Below are 20,299 nucleotides of genomic sequence, written 5' to 3'. Positions count from 1 at the left end.
GTGATGGAGAACAGGAAATCTGTAGCCAGAAGTTCATCTTTAGCATGGTCAAGCCCTTCTAAGACCCTGTAGACTCTTGCTTCTAATCTGGATCTGCCTCAATTTCCCTCTGTACAGACTGTGGGGGTTCCTAGAATTGAGTAGACTAGACATGGTGGGAAGCAATTCCCTGATTTCCAGTGGACCTCACATTATAGGCAAGCCCAGTGGTCCTGGGTCAGAGCCCTCTCCCTGTTCTGGGAGCTTTCAGGACTCAGCAGACTGCAGGGAGGCTGACCCCTGCTGTAGGCTAGGCCAGGAAGCACAATGGCGAGGTCCTCACCCCCTGACCCCTGAATCTGACCTTCTCTCCAGCCTAAGGGGGGGGGGGCGTGCAAAGCCATCCCTGAACTGAGTTTATTAGCTGAGGGAGGGTTGGAGGCGGCTGCATTCCGATTCACAGACTGGAACATTTCTGTGATCCGCTGTAATGCACTGGGGGACACTGGGCACATTGCTGAAGTTTGACTCATAGGGACCGGGAGGGGGAAAGAAAGGGGTGGGTTGTGGAGGCAGAGGAATGGGAGGAAGAGAGGAAGAGGAAAGAAGGGAAGGAAATCCCCTGAGAAATTTCCTTAAAAAAAGAAAACTTTCAAAATATCCGCACCACCCCCATCCACTTTTTCTTTTAATAGGAACAGGCTGGACCCTTCAGTTCCCCTCGGCAGGCGGGGGTAGGGGGGGTGTTTGCCAGTGGGGGAGGGCTGGGCAGTCAGTCAAATCAGATCCTGGAGCTTTCCTGGGCGAGTTACGTGTGTGTGTGTGTGTGTGTGTGTGTGTGTGTCCGTCTGTCCGTCTGGGATCCTCGCATGAGACCGTGCATGGAACTCCAGGCGTGCCCGGCAGCCCCTCCGTGTGGCTATTTGCTCGTGAACTGTGTGTACGTAGGCGTGTGCACTGGGGTCCTTTCGCGAAGTGTGTGTCTGTGTAAATAATTCTGCTCCTTTGTAAACATGGATGCACGCCCATGTACGTTGTGTCTGCGAGGGTGCGTGCGCTCAGGTATCTGGGTTTCCGGGAATTGTGCGCGGTCCGAGCGCCGCGCGGCGGTTGTGGCTTGGCGGCTAGGCGCCGGCCGCTCAGCGTCCCGCGTTCCGGGTTCGGCTCGGCGTCCCGGGGACCCGGCCGCGCTCCGGGTCTGCGGCCCGCTGCGGCGCCGCGCCGTGCGGCGTCTGCCAGGGTGGTGTGTCCCAGGGCCCGAGCGCCTGCCCCTCCTCCCCTCCCCCTTGGCCCGCTCTCAGACTCAGATAAAGCATTTCCTTCCATTGTCATCCTACCCGGCCGGCCGGGCTGCCAGGGCCCTCCCCCTCCCGGCCCCCTCCCTTCCTCTCGCCGTCTGGCAGTCGCTCTGCAGCCTCCGGCGACTGGGGGGATGTGAGGCCGGCGCCCCAGCCCCCGGCCCCGCCATGAGCCCCCCACTCTGAGGGCCCCGGCCCCTGGATGCACAGCCCCGGCGCCGGTGAGTACAGGCGGCCGCCCCCCGCCCCGCCCTGCGCGCGGCTCCCTGAGCCGCCCGCCCGGGCTCCAGCTCCGGCTCAGCTCCGGCCCCGCGGCCCGGCCCGGCCCGGCCCGGAGTGCGCCCCCGGCCGCGTCCGCCCCGCGTGTCTTGGCGGGGCTCTGGCCCGCTCCCTGCCCGGGCGGGTTCCGGGGCCGAAGGGCTCGGGCCTCCCGCGGGGCGCCCACATCCGCCTGCTCCGGGGAAGCGACAGGCCTGAGGGAGGGAGTCGGAGGCCGCGGGCTGCAGTGCAGGGCCCGGCGTTCCATCACCCCCGTTCCAGCGCGGACGAGAAGGGGCCCCGGGGAGCGGGGACGCCCGCCGCAGCCTGGGGAGGGGGCGGTGCTAGGGAACAGGAGGTTTAGAAGCGCGGGGGCAAAGGGTAGGACCCACTGAGTCGGGCCGGGTGTGCGGGGCTGGATGTCAGCAGCGAAGCGGGGGCCCTCTCCCGGTCCGTCCGAGACAGTGAGCGGTGCCCTGGCGGGGGCTGTGAGCATCGCCGGGACTCTTGCTCTCCCTTGAGGGTCAGGAGACACCTGTGCCCGAATGAGCTGTGCCTGTAGGGGCGCAGGGAGGTGGGAACTGCAGGCCGTGTAGAGAAGACTGGGGAACTGGATGTGTGCCCTCTTCTGGGCCCGGGGTCTGTTGATGGTGGTGGCCAGAGCAGGGCAAATCCGGCAACTAGACTGGCGTCCCATGACCTCAGTTCCTAGGCCTGCAGGTTGGAGAGAGCCTTTGGGCCTGCAGGGCACCCAGTGCCCTCCATCACCACCTTTTCCCCTCTGGCTGCCCTTTTGGGCCAGCGACTGCTGCTTCTCAGTCATTTTGTGGCCTGCTGGCTGTTGGGAATCTTGCCATGCCTTCCCATGCCCCTGTTTGGCATCTACCTGATGCCTACCCAGCTCTCCTGTCAGTGTCTGGGGAAAGAACGGGGCATTGGTGCTCAGTAGCCCTGAGGCGAACTCAGCATCTATCTGGTCTTATCAGCCTGTTCTGCAGATGTGCACTTGAACCCACAGGCACCTTCATGCAGATCCCTGTCCAGCCACGGGGCTGGAAGGCAGGAGACTGACTCAGGTTCCTACCCTCTAAGGAGGGTAACTGGTGACCCGTTTCTCCCCAGCAGCACCGGAGAGATTTGTTTCCAGGCATACCTCCCTCCTCATGCCTTCTACCTTCAGATACAGTCGGGACAGCTTCACTGGTCCATCTCTGGAATCTGCAGACCAGCTCTTTTCTTGTCATTGCGAATACTTCCCTGTCCACTTTTCCCAGCTTGGTTACTAGGTACTTTTGTTCTCTGCAATCACTGCTGAGGCAAACTGAGGCAACCAGAGGTCTCACTGTGTGTTACCCAGTGAAGTGACACTGGACCAAGTCCTGGATTCACTAGGATATCCGTGCCCTTACTACCCTCCCACCAAGCTCAGTGTTGTACTTGGAATGGTTGGGGGTAATCTTTTCCTGAGGCTACTGCCCCTTAGTTCAGCTACTTGGTGAGTGTCTGTGGCCACCAGGGCTTACCCTGGGATCCTGAGGCAGGGAAGAGGTTGTCTTTCTAAGATGGCCATTGAAGCTCAGTTGCCCCATTGCTGAAGTGAGAAGAACATTCTAAGTGTACTTCCCAAGAAGCAAAGCCAGAAGGGCTAGCTGTAAAGAGAAAAGTCAGTGTCTAGTGGGGGACGATTATGTCCCTCCACTTCACTTAGGATAACAGACCTCAGCTTTAGTTCTTGGTGGCTTTTGGTCACCAGAGTTGGTGCTTTCTCAGTTCTGATATAAAACCCTTGGGCAAGTGGAAACTCCTATGTGGTGGAGTGGAGAAGGGGGACCCTCCTGTAGCTGTAAGCATACTTGCCTAGGACCTGGAAGACAGAAGCCTCTGTAGCTCCACCTCCCCTTTGTCTTCTTTCTCTTGGCCTTTCATTAAGAGCTGATAGTTTTGAAGTTGGCAGAGGCCTGAGAGGAGATGAGCTAATGCAAGGCCAGGTTGCCCAGCCAGGGAATGGCAGTTCAAGTGGGGCTGGGACTAGGCCTTGTGCCTCTGGCAGTACCCATTCTCCTGGCCCTGGCCCTTAGTCACATGTGGGCTGGGGCCTCCAGTGCTGTGTGGGTTATTGCTGGATGCAGGACCTGGGTAAGGCCTGGGGCCTGGGGAGGGCATCTGTCCCACGGAGGCCCAAGCTCCCAGGACTGTGTTTGTGTGTGTTGGATTTGTTCACTAGATGGGCACTTCCTCTGGGGCAGGAAACCTTGATTTCCTGTGGTGGGGGGGATGAGGGGAGACGGGGATTAGGAGTGGGGGCCCCAGCTCTGGGCCATCCTTGATGTCGTTTGGGGGCTGAGTTTCTGCTTGAGGCTGCTTTCCCCTCACCCCCGCCCAGGGGAAGCAGGAAAGAGGGTGCTGGCCAGGAGTCCAGGGCTGAGGCTGGAGAAGGAGGCTGTGAGGGCAATGACATGGGGGTGGGCAACACAGCAGGAAGCCTGGTCAGCAGGTGACCCTGCCGGGTATTGTGTTTCCTTATAATATTTTCCCCTGTTTCTGTGGAAACCTTCCCTGGAGGACCTAGGCCTTAGGGCTTCAGGAAGGTACCCTCTGACAGCCCTTTCCTCAGAGGAGCCCCCAAATTTAGCCACCTTTTAATTTTTCTGGCTCCCTAGGACCAGGTTCTGGGAATTCAGGCCAGTGGCCTGAGCAGGCACTGACTTGGGGGGTTGGTTGGAGGCCCTCTGGCATCTCCTGGGGAGCAAGAGAAGAGAGGAGGGTACTGGACTTTGGAGAGGGCTCCTAGCAGCTTGAGTCACTAGCCTTGGCCTCTGCCTCCTCTTGTCCCATCTCTTTCTACTGCCTGCGTCAGCCACAGCAGGGGGATGTGGACAGTGGGCCGCCTGGGGGCCAGGGGTAAGGGTGGGAGTAGCAGAGGCAGGAGGGATGTTTTCATCAGCGGAGCATAACTCCTTGGGTCCTGGACCAGTTCCCAGTGGCAAAATAAATTCAGGATAGCGTCTGTTTAGTGTGGGTCTCCATGTGACGTGTTTGTGCTGCGTATGTGCTGGGTGTCTTGAGTGTTTGTGCCAGGCTGTGTATGTTATGGTAGATCTGTGACAATTTGTGATCCATTTGGTGGCTCTGTGTTGGGTGTTTTGGTGGCATGGATACATATAGTACAGATGTGCAGCATCTGGTTAGGGTATACCTTTGCAGTTTAAGGCTCTGTAGGGAGTGTATAAGCTGGGTTTTGGGAGGCTATCTGTGCAGCAGTGGCTTTTTAATAGAAGTCCCGATATTCATTTGGAAAGCACCCTCTTCTACATTGTCCTTAAATGCCAGGTCTTAGGCCTTTTGCTTCAGAGTAATGTAGGGAATGTGTTACAAACGTCCTCAGTGCCTATTTCTTTTCCTATTCTGACTCAGAAACTGCCTAAGAATCTGGAACCTCTGTTTGTGTGTGTGTGTGTGTGTGTGTGTGTGTGTATGTGTGTGTGTGTGCACATGCGTGTGCTCTGGGAATTGAATCTAGGACTTCACACTGAACTACATACAGCCCTAGTTCCTTTCTGTTGTTTGAAATAGGGTGTCACTAAGTTACTAAATTTTGAACTTTTAATTCTGCCTCAGTTTCCTAGTACTAGAATTATAGGCCTGCATCACCACACTAAGCCAGGAATCTGGATTTTAACATGCACTTAGGTGATTCTGGTACAAACTATTTTTTGTTTGAAGAATTATTTTTTTAGTTTGAAGAAACAGACCTGCAAAAGGTATGCAGTTTGCCCAAAGTCACGGGGCTATTAAGAAGAATCATCTGGGATTGGTGACATATGCCTATAGTCCCTGCCCTCTGGGAAGCTGAGGCAGAAGGAGCAAAATTTTTAAACCTGGTATGGGCAACTCTATGAGACTCGCTTTCAAAATGGAAAATGCCTGGGGATGTAGCATGTTGTGAAGATCCTGGGTTCAGTTCTCAGTGTTGAAAACAAAATACTAGGAAGAACCAGGACACAACATAAGCCTTCCAAGACCTGTCTGGGCAGGATTTAGTACTCACACACAGAGCACGCACGCGCACGCGCACACACACACACACACACACACACACACACACTCTCTCTCTTTCTCTCTCTCTCTCACACACACACAGTGTGCCAGATTGGCCTGGTGTAAATGCTAAGCCTGAGAGGGGCTAGCCTTTCTTTTGGGGTCCCAGCCTTCCTAACAATGTTGTTACATCCTGCTTCCTGCTCCTTAAGCAGAACCCTGGAACTGTTGAGCATCAACTCAACCGTCAGTATTGGCAGCCAGGACTCCTCATTCACCAAGCTGGCCATTCAGCACTGCATCCATTCAGTAGGTGTTTGCTGCGCATTCTGTGTACCACTTACCAGATACAAGATATGCAGTGAACACAGAGGTACATCTGACCTCAGGGAACTTCCACTCTAGTGGAAGAGACAAACAAGAACAAGCTAGCAAGTAAAGGAATGAGTCTTTATGACTAGTTATGCATTGTGATAAGCCCTATAAATAGGAAATAAACCAGGTGCAACAATAAAAAATAACAAATTGGAACTTCCTGCCATAGTGTGGCTGTGGGAGGCCTGCTGAGAAGGTGACATCAATGCCCTCCCTCACCTCTCCAGATCACCTGCTGAGCCATGTTCAGGGACCACCTAGATCCAGGTGGGAGATGTGGGCCAAGCGGAGCTGAGAATGAAAGCTGAATTGCTGGCCTCTTTCCTGGCATGAAGACAGCAGAATCTCCTCTCTCCTCAGGCAGCCCCCAAAGGTTGGCAAGTGGAGAAAGCAGCACAGAGAGCCAAACAGGGCCTAAGTCAAGGCTGCTGCTTTGCTTGGGGATTGAGTCCAGGGCCCTGCGGCCATACTGAATGCTAGGAAGGAGGCAGTCTCTAGGAGCTTCAAGCACCAGCCCTTTCTTGACTCTCCTGCTTCACCTTCTTCCCTTTGTCCTCATCTCCCCACCAGGAAGGACTGTGCCAAATTCTTCCCCTATGGCTCTAGCCTGGCTGCTTCTGTGGCAAGTGGGATTTATTTACCTGGATCAGCAATTACACAGAGACAGAGGGTCAAGCCTTAGAGAGATCTGGGCCCCAGGAGAAAGGACACAGCCATCAAAAAAGGGCTGGCCCAGGAGAGGCTGGCTTTGCAGAGCCCAGGACAGGAGTGGCATGGAGGGGACCTGAACCCAGGTGGCCCTTTGGCTGGGCTCTGCAGAGCCTCTCCTGGCCGTCGGCATCAGCTCCCCAAACTGAGTGGGTCTCTGAGACCAGCAGGCTGAGGGGTCTGGTTCATACCACCTGTTTTTTGTCTACTGGAAATAAAGGACCCCTGGGTTCCACCTACAGTCTTTGGATCGCCCCTCTCTCAGGGGGTTATGGTTCCTGCTGTGAACTGGCTGCCTTCTGCCTTTTCACTCCAGCTTTCCTATGTCAAAGGTTGTCCATGGGAGGCCCAGAGCTTCTCTGCAGGAAGGTGTAGCCCTTGCCTTAAGGACCTAGGATTCGCGGAGCCTCAAGAGAAGAGCATTGGTCCACTTTTCTGCAGTTCTTACTGCTGAGGCTGTGGTCTCTTCCAGCTCTCCTACCACTCCAGACACTGCCTCCTGGACCTTCTCTGCCAGAGCTGCACTGCAGCTTCTAATGAGGAGGTGCTAGGCCACAGTCACTGTCCCCACCCTGTCGCCACGCCATTTCCCTTTCCCCTGTGTTGCCTGCAGGGATGCTCAGAAACATCAGGCTTTTAAGGCCAACCTCACAAGCTGGGGATAATGAGGGGATCCCATTTCCTTGCTTAGTTCCTGCAGAACACTTCTCACGCTCTGGCTCCGTTTGGCCTGCAGCCTGAGATGTCCCATTCCCCTTCCCCACCCTCCAGGATGGCAGGAGGAGTAGGACAAGCTGGGAGTCACAGGTTCGGAAAGAGTCCGGGGTGGGGGAATTTGGCAACAGGGCTGTAACCGGCTTGTTTTGCCTGCCCCACAAACCTGGGCCAAACGTCCGGGGCATCCGCTGTGCCCTCCGGGGCGTTCAGGTTGTAGAACAGCTCTCAGAATGACGGACTGGTGGCACCCAGTTAGGGCAGGGGCGTGGGGGGTAAGGGGGGGAGCCCCATGCAAGGGGTAGCTGGAGGGTTAAAAATAGCAACAGCCGGGTTTCGGTTAGCAAACGAGGAGGCGGGGAGCTGGAGGCGGGGCGGCGGTGCAAACTGGGCTGTGCTTCCCCTGGGTCCCTGGAGTGAGTCACCGCGGGGACGCTGACGCTGACGAGGTGCAGTCGCAGCACCGCCTCTGCGACCCCGCTGCTGCTGCTGCGCAAGGGCTTTGGTCCCCAGGGGTCCAGAGCTAGAAGAGATTGCGACCCTTCCTTGCAGGCCGTCAGCACCGTCTTGAGAACTGGATCTAGGGATTATGATTTGGGGGAGAAGCGTGCCACTCCGAGGCCTAAGAACTGGATTTGAATTCCAGCAGAATGGCTGTGAGACCTTGTGAAATGCTGCTGAGGGTGCCAAGTGCTACTTTCCTCATCTTTTCGAGGATTTTTTTTTTCTCACTCGCCTATGTAAACATTTGTTGGATTCCCCGAAGATGCTAGTTATCACACATCGGACCCCTTGTTCCCATTCTTGTAAGGAGATAGAAGGAAAAATGCACAGCCCTGGCAGAAATCTGTTTTCCCTGCAAACTGCTGAGTGTGACCTTTGGGTACCTTTCCTTCTGTGGCTCACTTTCTTCATCTGTAATATGAATGTAATTATAGTTTCAATCTCATGGAGTTGCTATAAAAAAGGAGATATGTAAGTAAAATGAGCTCCATTCCTGGTATGAAATCAGTGCACAGTGAATATTCATCATTATTATTGATGTTGTTGTTCATGTTTTTGAAGGTCAGGGATAGGGAATATTGAAGATATGAACAACCGAAACTGGGCCCAGTCCCAGTTCACAGTAAAACCAGGCCAAATTCCTGCTTCAGATTTCCCCACCCTTAAGGGCCTGGAAGAGCAGGAGTCTCTAGCCAGAAGTCATGGGGTGGACCCCCTTCTTTCCTTCACTCCCTTCCCAGTGAGGCAGGATCAGGGGGACCCCAGGCCTTGAAGCCAGCTGGCACTCGGGAGGAACAACCATGTTGGCCTAGGGAGGGGCTAGGTCAGGCTGCCCCTGATGCCCCTGCTATGGAGTACCTTGCCAGCATCTGCATCAGTGACCTTTATTTTAGCCCCTCCCTGGCAGTTCTGAAGAGGAACATGAAGCAGAGAAGGGTGGGCAGCTCAGTGATGTCAGCTGTGAGTATTCCCAGCACAACAGCCCTGGAAGAAAGCATGAGGCATTTCTTTCAGGAAACGATTGTTATTTAGCCAACAGGCATGCGTTCGTTAAGGTCTGATTTTATGCCTGCCCTGGACTAGGCCCTCAGGGTGATTTGGGAGAGGTGAAGGATGCTCTTAGGTTGTAGATAACGCAAAACTTCAGAGATACAAACTTCAGAGGACACAGGGTCCGAGAATATGTGGAGGCGGTGAAAGCCCCATGGCCTAGTTCTCACGGGAACCTGACTGCTGCATGGCTGTGCATTCTTCACTTACGTGCATGCATGTGTGTACTGCCTCACTACTGCACAGGCACTTTCTGTGCACTGTAGCTAACAGACAATACAGAGCAGCACACATTGCAAAATAAAAAACATCTTCCCACACTGCAGTCAGAGATCACTGCCATAGTACACACCTTTCCACTTTCTTTAGTGCCTTTTAAGGTTGTCCTTTATACCAAAACGAGATGACACTGTGCATATTTTCTTAGCCAAGATCACCTTTCATTGCAATAAATTTGTTCTGGAGTCCATAGTAAACTGGAAGTTGTCTTTAAGTTTGTGCAGATTGATCCCTAGAACCATGTGTCTGTCTCTTGGATTCCCTGAAAGTGATATGAGCACCCTTGCTGGATTTGTGATTGGAAAAATGCCTTTGGACTTAGTATCAAAAGCAAGCTGCAGAAGGGAATTGGTATATCTGGTGAATCTGTCCAGTAGACCTCTGCTGTCTTCCAAAAATAGTAGGCCAAAGGAGGAGATACTAAGGCACAATGGATTGGGGACCTCTGAGGTATTTGCTGTCGTTAATATTAATGTGGCATTGCTATGCATGCCAGTATTGGCTGGTATCCACATCCCTCAGCTTGCTAGGTTCTTACGAGTGCCCCATCCCTAGGCCAGGGCCTTCATAGTGTCCTCTGCCTCCCCTCTACCCAGGTAAGGGCTCCCCTGGTTGGCTGGCTGTGCACCTCATCCCAGGCGTCTACCCTGAGGGTGGCTAGTGGGTGCTTCCATCCCTTCCATCTGCCAGGTGTGAGACTTACAAGTGAGAGCAAGGGAGGCTATCTTCTTGCAAGGGAATTCATTCCTGCTCTGAGGGTAACTTGCTCTGGTTATGCAACTTGAATTTTCTACAGGAAAGGACCTGACAATTTCCAGAGTGCTTGCACAGCATGTGATCCTCCAGGGTAGCCCTGGGAGGTCTGCTTGTTTAGTTATACTATGCTGGAGGTGGCTTATGGGAAACACAATAAAATAGTAAAATACACATTTAATAAGCAGGGAAATTATAAGATGAAAAAGGAAGTGAAGAGTGGGGAGCCTCCCAGAGACAAAAGGCATGCGAGGGACACAGGCTGAGATTATGATCTCTGTTTTTGTTTTTGTTGATGGGTTTTGGATGGAGCACAGTACACTTTGTGGGAACATGCTGTTGCTGGGAGTGTAGGACCCTACTGTGTCCCTGTAGAAGCTTCACCTTACCACGTACTAGGAGGCAGGCTGAGCTAGTTGTACCTGCCAGCCCCACACACCATCCCTATGACCTGGGCAAGTTTTTATTGCCATGCTAAGAATCAAATCCAGGGTCTGCTGTGTGCTGGGCAACCTTTACCCTATTACTGAGCTACACCCCAGCCCTATGCGGGTTTCTTAACCTAAGTATCAGTTTCCCTTTGTAAAATGAGAGTAGTAACTACCTTATAGGGCTACTGCCAGGACTATGAGACAGTAGTACACCAGTGAAAGCCATAGCCCAGTTACAGGTACAATGTCAGCATTAACACATAGTTATTATTACTAATATGATTAATTAATAATTAAAACAGTATAATAGGTATTAATATTATAATATGGATGTTTTCTGGCAGACACAGGAATGGGCAGAGAAGCCTACGTCTGGCACAGGCAGGAGGAGCCAAGTGAGCACAGTCCAGGCTCTGTGCAAATGAAGGAGGCAGACCTGTGGCTAGCAGGAGTGGGGTTCATGGGGAGACAGGAGGAGGCAAGGTCTGGCTGACAGAGCCCATCCAGGAGAGCGAAGGAATGCATGCAGAACCTCGGAGGGGAGAAGGGGCCACGCTGAGAGGCAGCCCTAGGGCGGTGCCTGTGCTTCCTGTTGGGGCAAGCACTTGAGAAAGACTAGCTTGGTCTGGCTGCTAAGAGGGAGCAGCTGGTCTAAGTGGGGCACAAGAGGAGGGGGGCAGGGAAGGCAGAAGCCAGCAGGACCTAGTCTCTTATCCTTATGTTCAGCTGGTCTTCAAATCTTGCCTACTCAGGATGTTTTGCTTATGATAAGAAAGTCAGTGGTTAGACTTCATGGTGAACTTCCTATCTTAAGGATTAGAGATATCGGAGTAGGGAGTTGAGAGTGACTGTGGAATGTATATGTCTTCGAGTGTTTTCAGGATGGACTGGACTGGAGGAGCCTACCTGCTCAGGAATTGCTTAAGTGGTCAGTGCAGTGCAGGAGTGGGCAGAGCTGGAAGGAGGAGGCCGCAGTGATAGGAAGTGGATGCAGGCTTGCCAGGCCTGTGTGCCCAAGAAAGCAGGCGGTGGGCATCCAGGGAAAGTGCAGTGGTGCTCTGAGAGGCCCCAGCAGGTAGTAGGGCCTGTGGGAACCCCGCAGGACCATCAGGCTGTCCAGAGAGGGCCAGGGCTGGGGACTTTGAAGCTACCAGCAGCCTTGCCCATGATCAGCCATATGTCTACCATGGGGAGAGGCCACCTGAGTGCATGGAACATCTGGGATTCAAGAAGCCAGAGGCTGGTACCTTCCCACCTCTGAGGAGTTCAAGCTGCTACTGCCATGGTTATGTCTGCTTCCTGTTTGATTCATCTCAAATGGGGGGTGGTGGTTGCTGACTGACTCCTAATGCGAGTCACCACTGCGTGGGGCTGTTTACAACAGCCGCATGTGGGATTCCCAGAAAGAAACTCCAAACCGGACATCCTGCGGCTGCAAAATACCCAGGTGTCAAGAGCTAAAAATAGTTGCCACTAGGCCCCAGCTGCCACCCAGGGGTGGCAGTGGTGGGGGAAGCAGGCACACTCACTGCAGAGGAGGCCTCCTCATCCAGCCTTCTGCTCTTTGGGCACACAGCTGCCGAGTCTGTAGGGCCTCTAGTCCCCTTGCTTTGGGCCCACAGGAGGTATCTGCCTGGGCCTGCTGATATTTCAAGCTGCTCACCTGCCAGCTGAGCTTCTCCAAGGCATGGCTTGTCCTACCACACAGGGAAGCCATGCAGCATGCTTTGGGACGCTTATGAGTCTCAGAGGGACTTGGAAGCTTCTAGAGACAGGTCATGGGTGAGTACTGCGAGTAGGGAACATGGTCCCTAAGAACCTGGCCTATTGCCAGAAGATAGTTCCCAGTGTGCAGTCTCCAACCACTACTTGGTTTCTACCAAATCACCATAGTTGTAAGTGGTTCTTCTGTCTTTCTGCATGCCTGGAAGATGAAATGGGCGGCTTCTGTCTTCTGATCCGCAGCAGGGCGAGGGTTTGCTTCTGATTTTGGCTCTGAGGGGCCTTGAGAGATTTCCATCTTTCTCAGGGCTTGAGAGAGCATGCAAGCCACTATGTGCCAAGTAACCTCAGACAGATACTCAATACTGCTGGATCTCAGTCTACCTGTCTATACAGTGGAGATCATCGGTTTGTTATGAGGATTGGATAAATGAGCTAATACAAGGCACTTAGAACAACTCATGTTAGCTTACCAAATTTCAGGTGAAAGACAAAGGGGAGAGACTGTGGTTGGGAGAGGTGGTGAATGTGCGCATCTAGGAAAAAGTTGTGTTTGATTGGAACTTGATACTGAAGGGAGAAAGTTCAGGAGGCAAATGGGAGTAATTGGCAACTTTAGGAGGCACTCTTATATGCTGGGTGCCCCATACTGGGCTTGGCTAAGCCCGGTGGCCTCTACTAGCAAATGCTCTTATCTCCTGATTGTCCATGGGGGAGCCGATTCTGGACAGGTGGAATTGTGTTTCTGGCCTGATCTCAAAGCTAGGCCCCTCTAAGCTGCAGGCCCTGGCCTCTGTCTGGACTAGTGGGTGTCACCACCCCCTGACACTTCTGGATGAATCTGAGCAAGAAGCAGTTCGGTACTGTGGGTGATAGAATTTCTGGAAAGGAGAACACAAGAAACTAAAAAAGTAATTCCTGGGAAGTTCTAGGCAGCCTGGTATGAATGAGAAACTTACTTTTTTTTTTTTCTTGTACTTTCTTAGGAGCTCTTGGAATATTTTTAGTATCTGTGAAAAGTAGGTAGTATATTTAGTATCTGTTCTAAGTAGGTAGTATATTTTTAATTTTTTTAAGATTGTGGGCTATATTTGCAACACTTTCAAAGTGACAATCAGCTCTCATTCATACTTCCATCTCCTCAGCCCCAAGCTCAGTGACCTCCTGTGGAGGCAGTGAGCTGTGTTAGGGATCACTTCTTAGCCTGGCCTGGCCTGCTCTGGCCCAGGCCTAACACCTTCACCTCACTTGCCCACGAGACCTCTAACACCCCACCAGATCTTCTCACGTGCTGGAGCCACTCCCCAAGAGAAAGAGCTTGTCCCAGGCTCAGCCTTGTGCCCTGCATAGTCAAGCAGAGCCCTGGCACCCTGGAAGCCACAGTGTCCCTTTTCCTCTTTGCTCATTCTTGGGTCTCCCCAAAGCCGTGTCACCTTCCCTGCTAGCCCCTCCGCCTAGCCCAGCTTTGTCCCTCCTGTGTCAGCAATGGAAAATTGTGGCTGCAAGCCATGGCATGGGGGATTTACCCCCAGTGCTGGCCTGGCCACCTGCCTCTCTGCCCTCCCCGCTGCAGCTGGGGCCCAGCCTTCCTGCTGCTTCCTTTTTGTCTGGTCAGGTGATTGTGAGGTAGGAACGGGTGGCAGTGTCAACAAGGACATCGGAGATGTTGATAGAGGGCATCTAGGTGGTAGTGTTTCTGGGGAAGCCCTGTTCCCCAAAGGAGTGCCTGAAGCTTCTGGCAGGCAGAGCAAGGTCAGCAGGGCTCTAGCTTCCATCCAAGTTATGCAGCCAAGTCATACCTGCTGGGCAGCTGAACCCAAGAGGGGGTCCTGAGGAAATGAAGTTGGAGCAAGGGGAGCTCAGCTAGTCCCTGGTGCTCATAGGGTAGACCTGTGGTGTTTGTGTCTAGGCTTGCTGAGGGCAGGCTGGGCCCACTGGAACACAATTGCTAGAAATTTTAATTCTGGATGAGATCAGATGGTCTGGTCAGGAGAGCAGCTTGCTGGGTCCAGGTATCCTACACCAAGTAAACTGTTTCATAAGCTTGAATGATCTTGCTTACATTATGTTTTGTACTTTGGGGGGCTTTTTGGATTTTTTTTTTCCTTTGGAGACAGGGTCTCGATATGCAGTTCAGGTTGGCCTTGAATTCACTAAGTATTTCCAGCTGGCCTCAAACTTGTGATGATCCTCCTGCTTCAGCCTCCCAAGTGCTGGGATTACAAGTGTACAGCACTAGGCCAAGTTTGAATGTTTTCGAGAAAAGGGAATGTAGCAGGAATTCCAAGAAGGAGAGTTGTTTACTTTGGTTTGATTCCAAATTAGTGGACCAGCCCTCTGAGAGAAACAGTGAGACTGATGAGAGGAGGGGGTCCCACATTCAAGCCAGAACGAGGTACAGCTTTACTGTCTCAAGTTTAGCTACTGACGGGGCCATAAGGTACCTTTCTGTTTTGGGGGACATAAAGAGTGCTATTCCCAGGTTTTGTCTTGGTTGCCCTGGGCTCCTCTGAACTTGATGGCTGTCTGCACAGAGCCAAGGAGAGAGGAATGAGATGCAGAACTCTTCTAAGTGATTTTGGTAACAGCTCCATGTGTATGTGTGCTGCTTTTCTGAACAGAGTTGATGCTAAGGATCACCACCACAAAATAGCTCTTTTGGATCTGGTAACAAACACCACGGAGTTCAAGGATCATTAATTTTTCTTCTGTCCAGAGAATGCATGGTGTCCAGAAATCTGCGGTTACCAAGGGAGCTAAGCACAGAGACCTGCCTCTGCCCTGAAGCGTGAAGGCTGCTGGCCAGCCCTCAGGCAGTGCAGGGACCTAGGGTGGTGAGAGAGAAAAAATTCAAAGGAGGTCGGTGAGAGGCCTGACATACGCTCTGGGAGATGAACCTGGAACAAGTCCAGAAACCTCTGTGGAGGGCCAATCCTGCAGAAAAAAGAAGAGATCCTACGGTACCCACGGTGGGGGTTACTGTGTCCTGGGGGAGGCCTCTCCCTTCTAGCATGAGTGCTCCTTGGGGCTCATAAACCTTTCGAATATTCATGTGATATCTTAGGCAGGTGGTCAGGTTAGTCATTGTGTTCATTCACCAACTGCCAACCAGGCTTGCCATGTACCCAGCAGGGTGTCAGGTACAGATGGCTCCATTCTGACAGATCACATCACAGAGACACACACAGTGTATGTGCTTGGGAAGTGAGGAGAGGTCGGGGTGAGCCTCCACTGGGATTTTCTTTGAGTGAACCATAAAGCATGGTTAGAATTTGAATAGGTGGAGCAGTGGTCTTGTTTGAACTAAAGTGTGGGGTGCTGGTATTAGAGGGCTGTGTAAGAGTCCCCTGTGCTGGTAGCTGCTCCTGAAGCCTAGGTCCAGAGAGCAGTAACTGCCACCTGTCCTTTGAAAACATCTGGTCTGGCCTGAGGAGCTTCTGGGTGTCCGCAAGCACCCCTTCAGGCAGCCTATTGGTGGTTTCCTATCTCTTGGCCCTGGGTGGGGATGGCAGGAGGAAAAATGTCCATCTTGGCAAGGTGCCTTAGGAGCCACCACTGACCTCTGCCTTCCCAGCATGCCTTGGAGTTCTCTGGAGTTTTCTGTTGCTGACCAGCTTGGGACTCTACTTTAGGGTTACCTGTGTTTTGAATGGATGGAAGGCCCGGAAGCCTGAGCAAGGTGACTGTTAAATAAAAAAACCTAGCTCGTTTTTGGAAAATGACATTGAGTGAGTCACTTCTCTGGGAAGCAGAAGCAGCAGGATGCAGGATGGGGACAGTATGAGAAAAGAAGTCCCCAGCATGGGATTCTTGGGCTATATGTTCCAGACCCAGCCACTTCATAATTCTCTCCAGACTGGGCCTGATCAAGACCCAGGCCTGCTCTGCATTCCAACTCCGGCTCCTTTCTGTCCCACCTGGGAGGCCTCGGAGGCCCCAGCTCCCTCTTCAGCCATATGCTGCCACCTCTGGCCCCAGCTCATCTCCCAGGGGACTTCTTTCCCTTCCGGCTACGGGAGCCTGGTTTGACTGCCCAGGGAAGATAGTATCTGACTGCCTCAGGGAGGGCTAACGGCATTGCTGGCTGAGCAGGGGCCTTCTTAGGTTCTTGCTGTAGACTGCACCCAAGCAGCTGAGGTATCTGAGTCCCTCAGGGGTAGGTGAGGAAGGGGGGACAGGGACCCCTCTCAACCAGGAGCTCACCTGGTGTAGCTCTCTCCTCCTGAGCCTTTGCTCTATCCCCTCTGCCACCCTTCACTCTTCCTCTCTTCTTTCTACAAGATGGGGCTGGGTGAGCATGGCAGCCCACTACCTAGTCCCCTGGCATGAGTAACCATCAGGCTTGAGGGAGATGGTAATGAGGGTGCAAGAAGGAGAGAAGGGATAGAATGGGCAAGACTGAAAAGCAAGGTGATGTTACCAGAGAGTGGGAGGTTAGGGTTCCAGGGGAGGGATGAGGAGCGGGGATGAGAGAGGCATCTCTGATCCCGGCTCTTCCCAGTGCTAGGAAGCACAGCATGCCCCTGTAGTCCTGGCTGGGAAAAAGAAAGGAAAATAATATTTATGCACAGACTCCTGTGTTCTTGCTCATTCACTCATTCAGTCCTCATGCTGACCCAGCAGGGTGGAAAGATGCATTGTGCTGTTCCTGCCTGCGGTGAGATGGTTCTCTCCCTGGTCCTCCTTGCTGGCTCCCACACACTTTCTCTACTAGGTCACCCCGCAGAAGGACTGGAGTGGACTTCCTGCTGCTGCTTGGTGTCCACAAGCCTAAATATGGCCTTGGAGGACAGAGGTTACCCCTTCTTTAACTCTAGCCAGTGTCCACTGAGGACCTACTGTGTAGGACACACAGCCTGATGCATTGTGATTCTAGACAGCAAGGAGAAATGATGGCCATGTGTCTTCCTTGTTTCCATCCCAGCTTTAGAGGGGGGTAGAACTTTAGGCAGGCTGGGGAGACAAGACACACAATTAAAAGGAGAAAAATAGTGAAATATGTGACTGGTGCCAAATGAGAGGAAACTGATTTGTGAGTTCATCCATTCATTCAAGAATCATTAATGAACCTCATATCTGGGCACCTTCCTAGGCATTTTAGGAGAGATACAGAGATTGGTTAATTATTCCGTGTTCATTGATCTTGTATTGTGTGCCAAATGCTGTTCTAGGTCTGGGGATAATGAGCAATGGACAAAACCAAATCCTTGCCTGCAGAGCATCTCCCACTGTGGTGCTGCACACAGTGTGCTTATCATCCCATGGAGTAGTCACCGTGAAGTCCAGGAAGGGAGGATGAGGGTGCTGAACTGGAGTCCAGGAAGAGAGAAGACTTGGGCTGGCTTCTGAGGAGTAGATAGGATTTGGAAAGATGGAATGTAAGAGTGAGGACATTGAGAGCAGAAACTCTGAGGACAAAAGACACATGGGCTTCCATCAAGGTGGAATCTGCTAGCTGAAGTGGCAGGTGTGTGTTCAGATGTAGGAAGCCAAACTGAGACAGGCTACGTTAAGACCAGATTACATAGCCATCCAATGCTAATGCACCATGATGGCCATTCCCAGAGTTCCAGACAGTGCCTTTCCTTCTGCTCTGCAGGTGGTGGTGGTGCTGAGAGCAGCGGACAGGGCCCCTGTTGAAGGGCTGCTCCCAGGATGTATGGTGAAGCTGCTGGCCTCAGATGTGGGTGGGCCACTTTGGGTTTCCCTAAGCCCTGTGTCAGCAAAGGTGTCACCCCAGGAAGCCAGTACTTGTTTGGATGGAGCCCTTTCGTGGGGCAGAAGTGTGTTGGCGCTAGACACCTACCCTCAACCAGAATGAGACTCATATCCCTTAAATAGCCACATGAACAAGGGTGAGGGCATCCTAGCCTTGCACTGTCCATTGTGGTCTACATCTGGTTCTCTTAAAGCCGAGAGTTTAAGATGGGATCCTTTTTTTTTTTTAATTTTTTTTTTTAAGATGGGATCCTTTGTGTTTGGCTTCTATCTCTTAAGTGGTAGCTCTTAGTGACACCAGTGTACATTCCTCTTCCTTTGTGCAAGCAGAAACCCCTTTCACCACTAGTGGATGATCTTGAAGAGGCTCCTTCACTGTTGAGCCTGTCTCCCCACTTGAATAATAATAGCCACTTCTCCCAAAGAGTGTGTGTGTGGGGGGGGGGGGTTGCACAGCACATGTACTGTTAAGATTATGATTAGTTGTGGTTGGTGGGGCTTGGAAGTTGCATTTCCTGACTTCACAGTGGGTGTTTTGCCAGGGAGCCTTTCCAGTGTCCCTGAGCCCCAGGTCCGTGGCATAGCAGTGGCTGCTCCTTTTAGAATCTAACCATGTTGGCTTGGATCTTGATCTAGTGGTGAGCCATAAACAGCCCAAGCACCCACGGCCTTGGCAGGGTGCTTCTGTCGTGGGCAAGAGGGCAGTGGAGAAGAGGCATCTATCCCTGCTGTCCTCACCAGGTCAGGTACAGGGCTGACTCAGAGGGGACTGGTAAACTGAGGAAGCCACCCTGGGAACAGGCTCTGCAGGCTCCAGGTGACCAGCCAGGGCTGGATATGGGCTCCAGGCATCACTTCTGAATCCTAGGACCTTGGAAAGAGCTGGAGGGTGGCAACTGAGAAGGCCTCCAAGGCCCTTTGGGCTGGAGGCTGAACGGAGTGGGCTTGTCTGCCCATGTGGTCCCCTCCTTTTAGGGGTGTGAAGAGGAGGGGTAGAGCCCAGCACAAACCATCACAGTGATGCCGCCCCAGGCTTGGGGAGGAGCATGTTTAGTGGGAAGGCACTGTGCTCTCATTCAGTCAGATGGTTCCGATTGAACCACGGTTCTGGAGTGCATATGAAGTTGAATCGAGCCCCTGGCACAGGTAAGTCAGGCCTGTGGACCTGAGAGCCGCAGGACCCTGGTGAGGATGAAGTGAGGAAACAGCCCTTTGAGGGTGCTTTGCTGTCATTGAGTCAACTTGAGGCTGATTAAATTGTGACCAAGTTCCTGCAGACTGGCCTTCTGCCTGACCCTGCTCTTCCTGTGTGTCCCCAGGCTACCCCTCTCCCTGTGCAGACACGCCGGATTCTCAGACTCAGCCAATGGACCTGCGGGTGGGCCAGCGGCCTGCAGTGGAGCCCCCGCCAGAGGCCCCACTTCTGGCCCTGCAGCACCCCCCGCGCCTGCACCGCCACCTCTTCCTAGCAGGCCTGCAGCAGCAGCAACAGCGCCCGGCCGAGCCCATGAGGGTAACTACAGAGCCCCCCATCCCCACCCCAGCCTTGGTCCTCCACTCTTGCCCTCTCTGAGCTGCACCCATCTGCCCACAGCTCTCCATGGACCCATCGATGCCCGAACTGCAGGGTGGGCAGCAGGAGCAAGAGCTGCGACAGCTTCTCAATAAGGACAAGAGCAAACGAAGTAAGGACACCCCACCTCTGTGCCCATCCTCAGATGTCCATGACCTGCCCCTGGGCCTGGGAGGGCGAGTTGAGAGTGTGGCAGCCCACTGCAATGCCCTCTGCTTGCCTAGCTCTGCCTGTGAGCAGAGGTGGGGGTGGATGTCCCGAGGTGTCCAGAGGCTTCACAGTCGCCTGAGGACCTGCTGGGTAGGACACTGCGTACTGGAGGGGGATGGCGGCCATGGGCAGAGTGTGCCAGGAGGCCACTTGTTCATCCACACCCAACCCACTCGTGACTTCTGCCTCTGCAGGCGCTGTAGCCAGCAGTGTGGTGAAGCAGAAACTGGCCGAGGTGATCCTGAAGAAACAGCAGGCAGCCCTGGAGAGGACAGCTCATACCAATAGCCCCAGCATTCCCTACAGGTGGTTACCTGTCCCCACATGTCCCTTGGGTCCTTCCCACATCCCCTCTTTCCTCTGTGTTACGTGGTGAGCACACATATACTTGCCTCCTTCCCCTCTCCATCACCCTCCATTTAAATAATGTACCCCAAGTGCCTCTCAACTGATACCTGTTCTCCTCTCCGTTAACCCACTTTCCCACCTCACCCCAAGGCCCTTCCACACACACTCACACACACCCCACACTGACCTTCTTGCACACCCAAGTCCCTTTTTTCCTTGTATCTTGCCCTAAGCACAGAAATATCCTGGATCCCACAGCAGAAGGTAAGATAGTCCTCATAGGCCGCTCACCTAAGCACCCACATTCTGGCCTCCATGCCTAGATCAGAGCTCTGTCTTGT

The 20,299-nt window shown here is 53.2% G+C and overlaps 1 protein-coding gene across 5 annotated transcripts in view; it reads left to right on the top strand.

Moving 5' to 3' along the window:
• Positions 1-901: 901 nt before the first annotated feature.
• The window catches only part of Hdac7 (histone deacetylase 7), a 33,824-nt gene continuing 14,426 nt past the window's right edge, over positions 902-20,299 (top strand). For 3 of the 5 annotated variants that reach the window (XM_063254629.1, XM_063254627.1, XM_063254626.1), the window contains exons 1-3: positions 19,147-19,340; positions 19,422-19,512; positions 19,805-19,916. In XM_063254629.1, coding sequence (XP_063110699.1) covers positions 19,194-19,340; positions 19,422-19,512; positions 19,805-19,916 — 350 coding nt within the window. In that variant the 5' untranslated portion in view covers positions 19,147-19,193. Of the gene's footprint in view, positions 920-1,305; positions 1,499-19,146; positions 19,341-19,421; positions 19,513-19,804; positions 19,917-20,299 lie in introns of those variants that run through there. The other 2 variants (XM_063254628.1, XM_013159297.3) reach the window with 2 other exon arrangements.

Source organism: Cavia porcellus, unplaced genomic scaffold (genome assembly GCF_034190915.1).
Source record: "Cavia porcellus strain 051 isolate PalLab524CR breed Dunkin Hartley unplaced genomic scaffold, mCavPor4.1 scaffold_8, whole genome shotgun sequence".
NCBI lineage: Eukaryota > Metazoa > Chordata > Mammalia > Rodentia > Caviidae > Cavia > Cavia porcellus.
The sequence above is the reverse complement of the archived record's forward strand: the minus strand, read 5'-3'. Positions and strand labels throughout refer to the sequence as shown.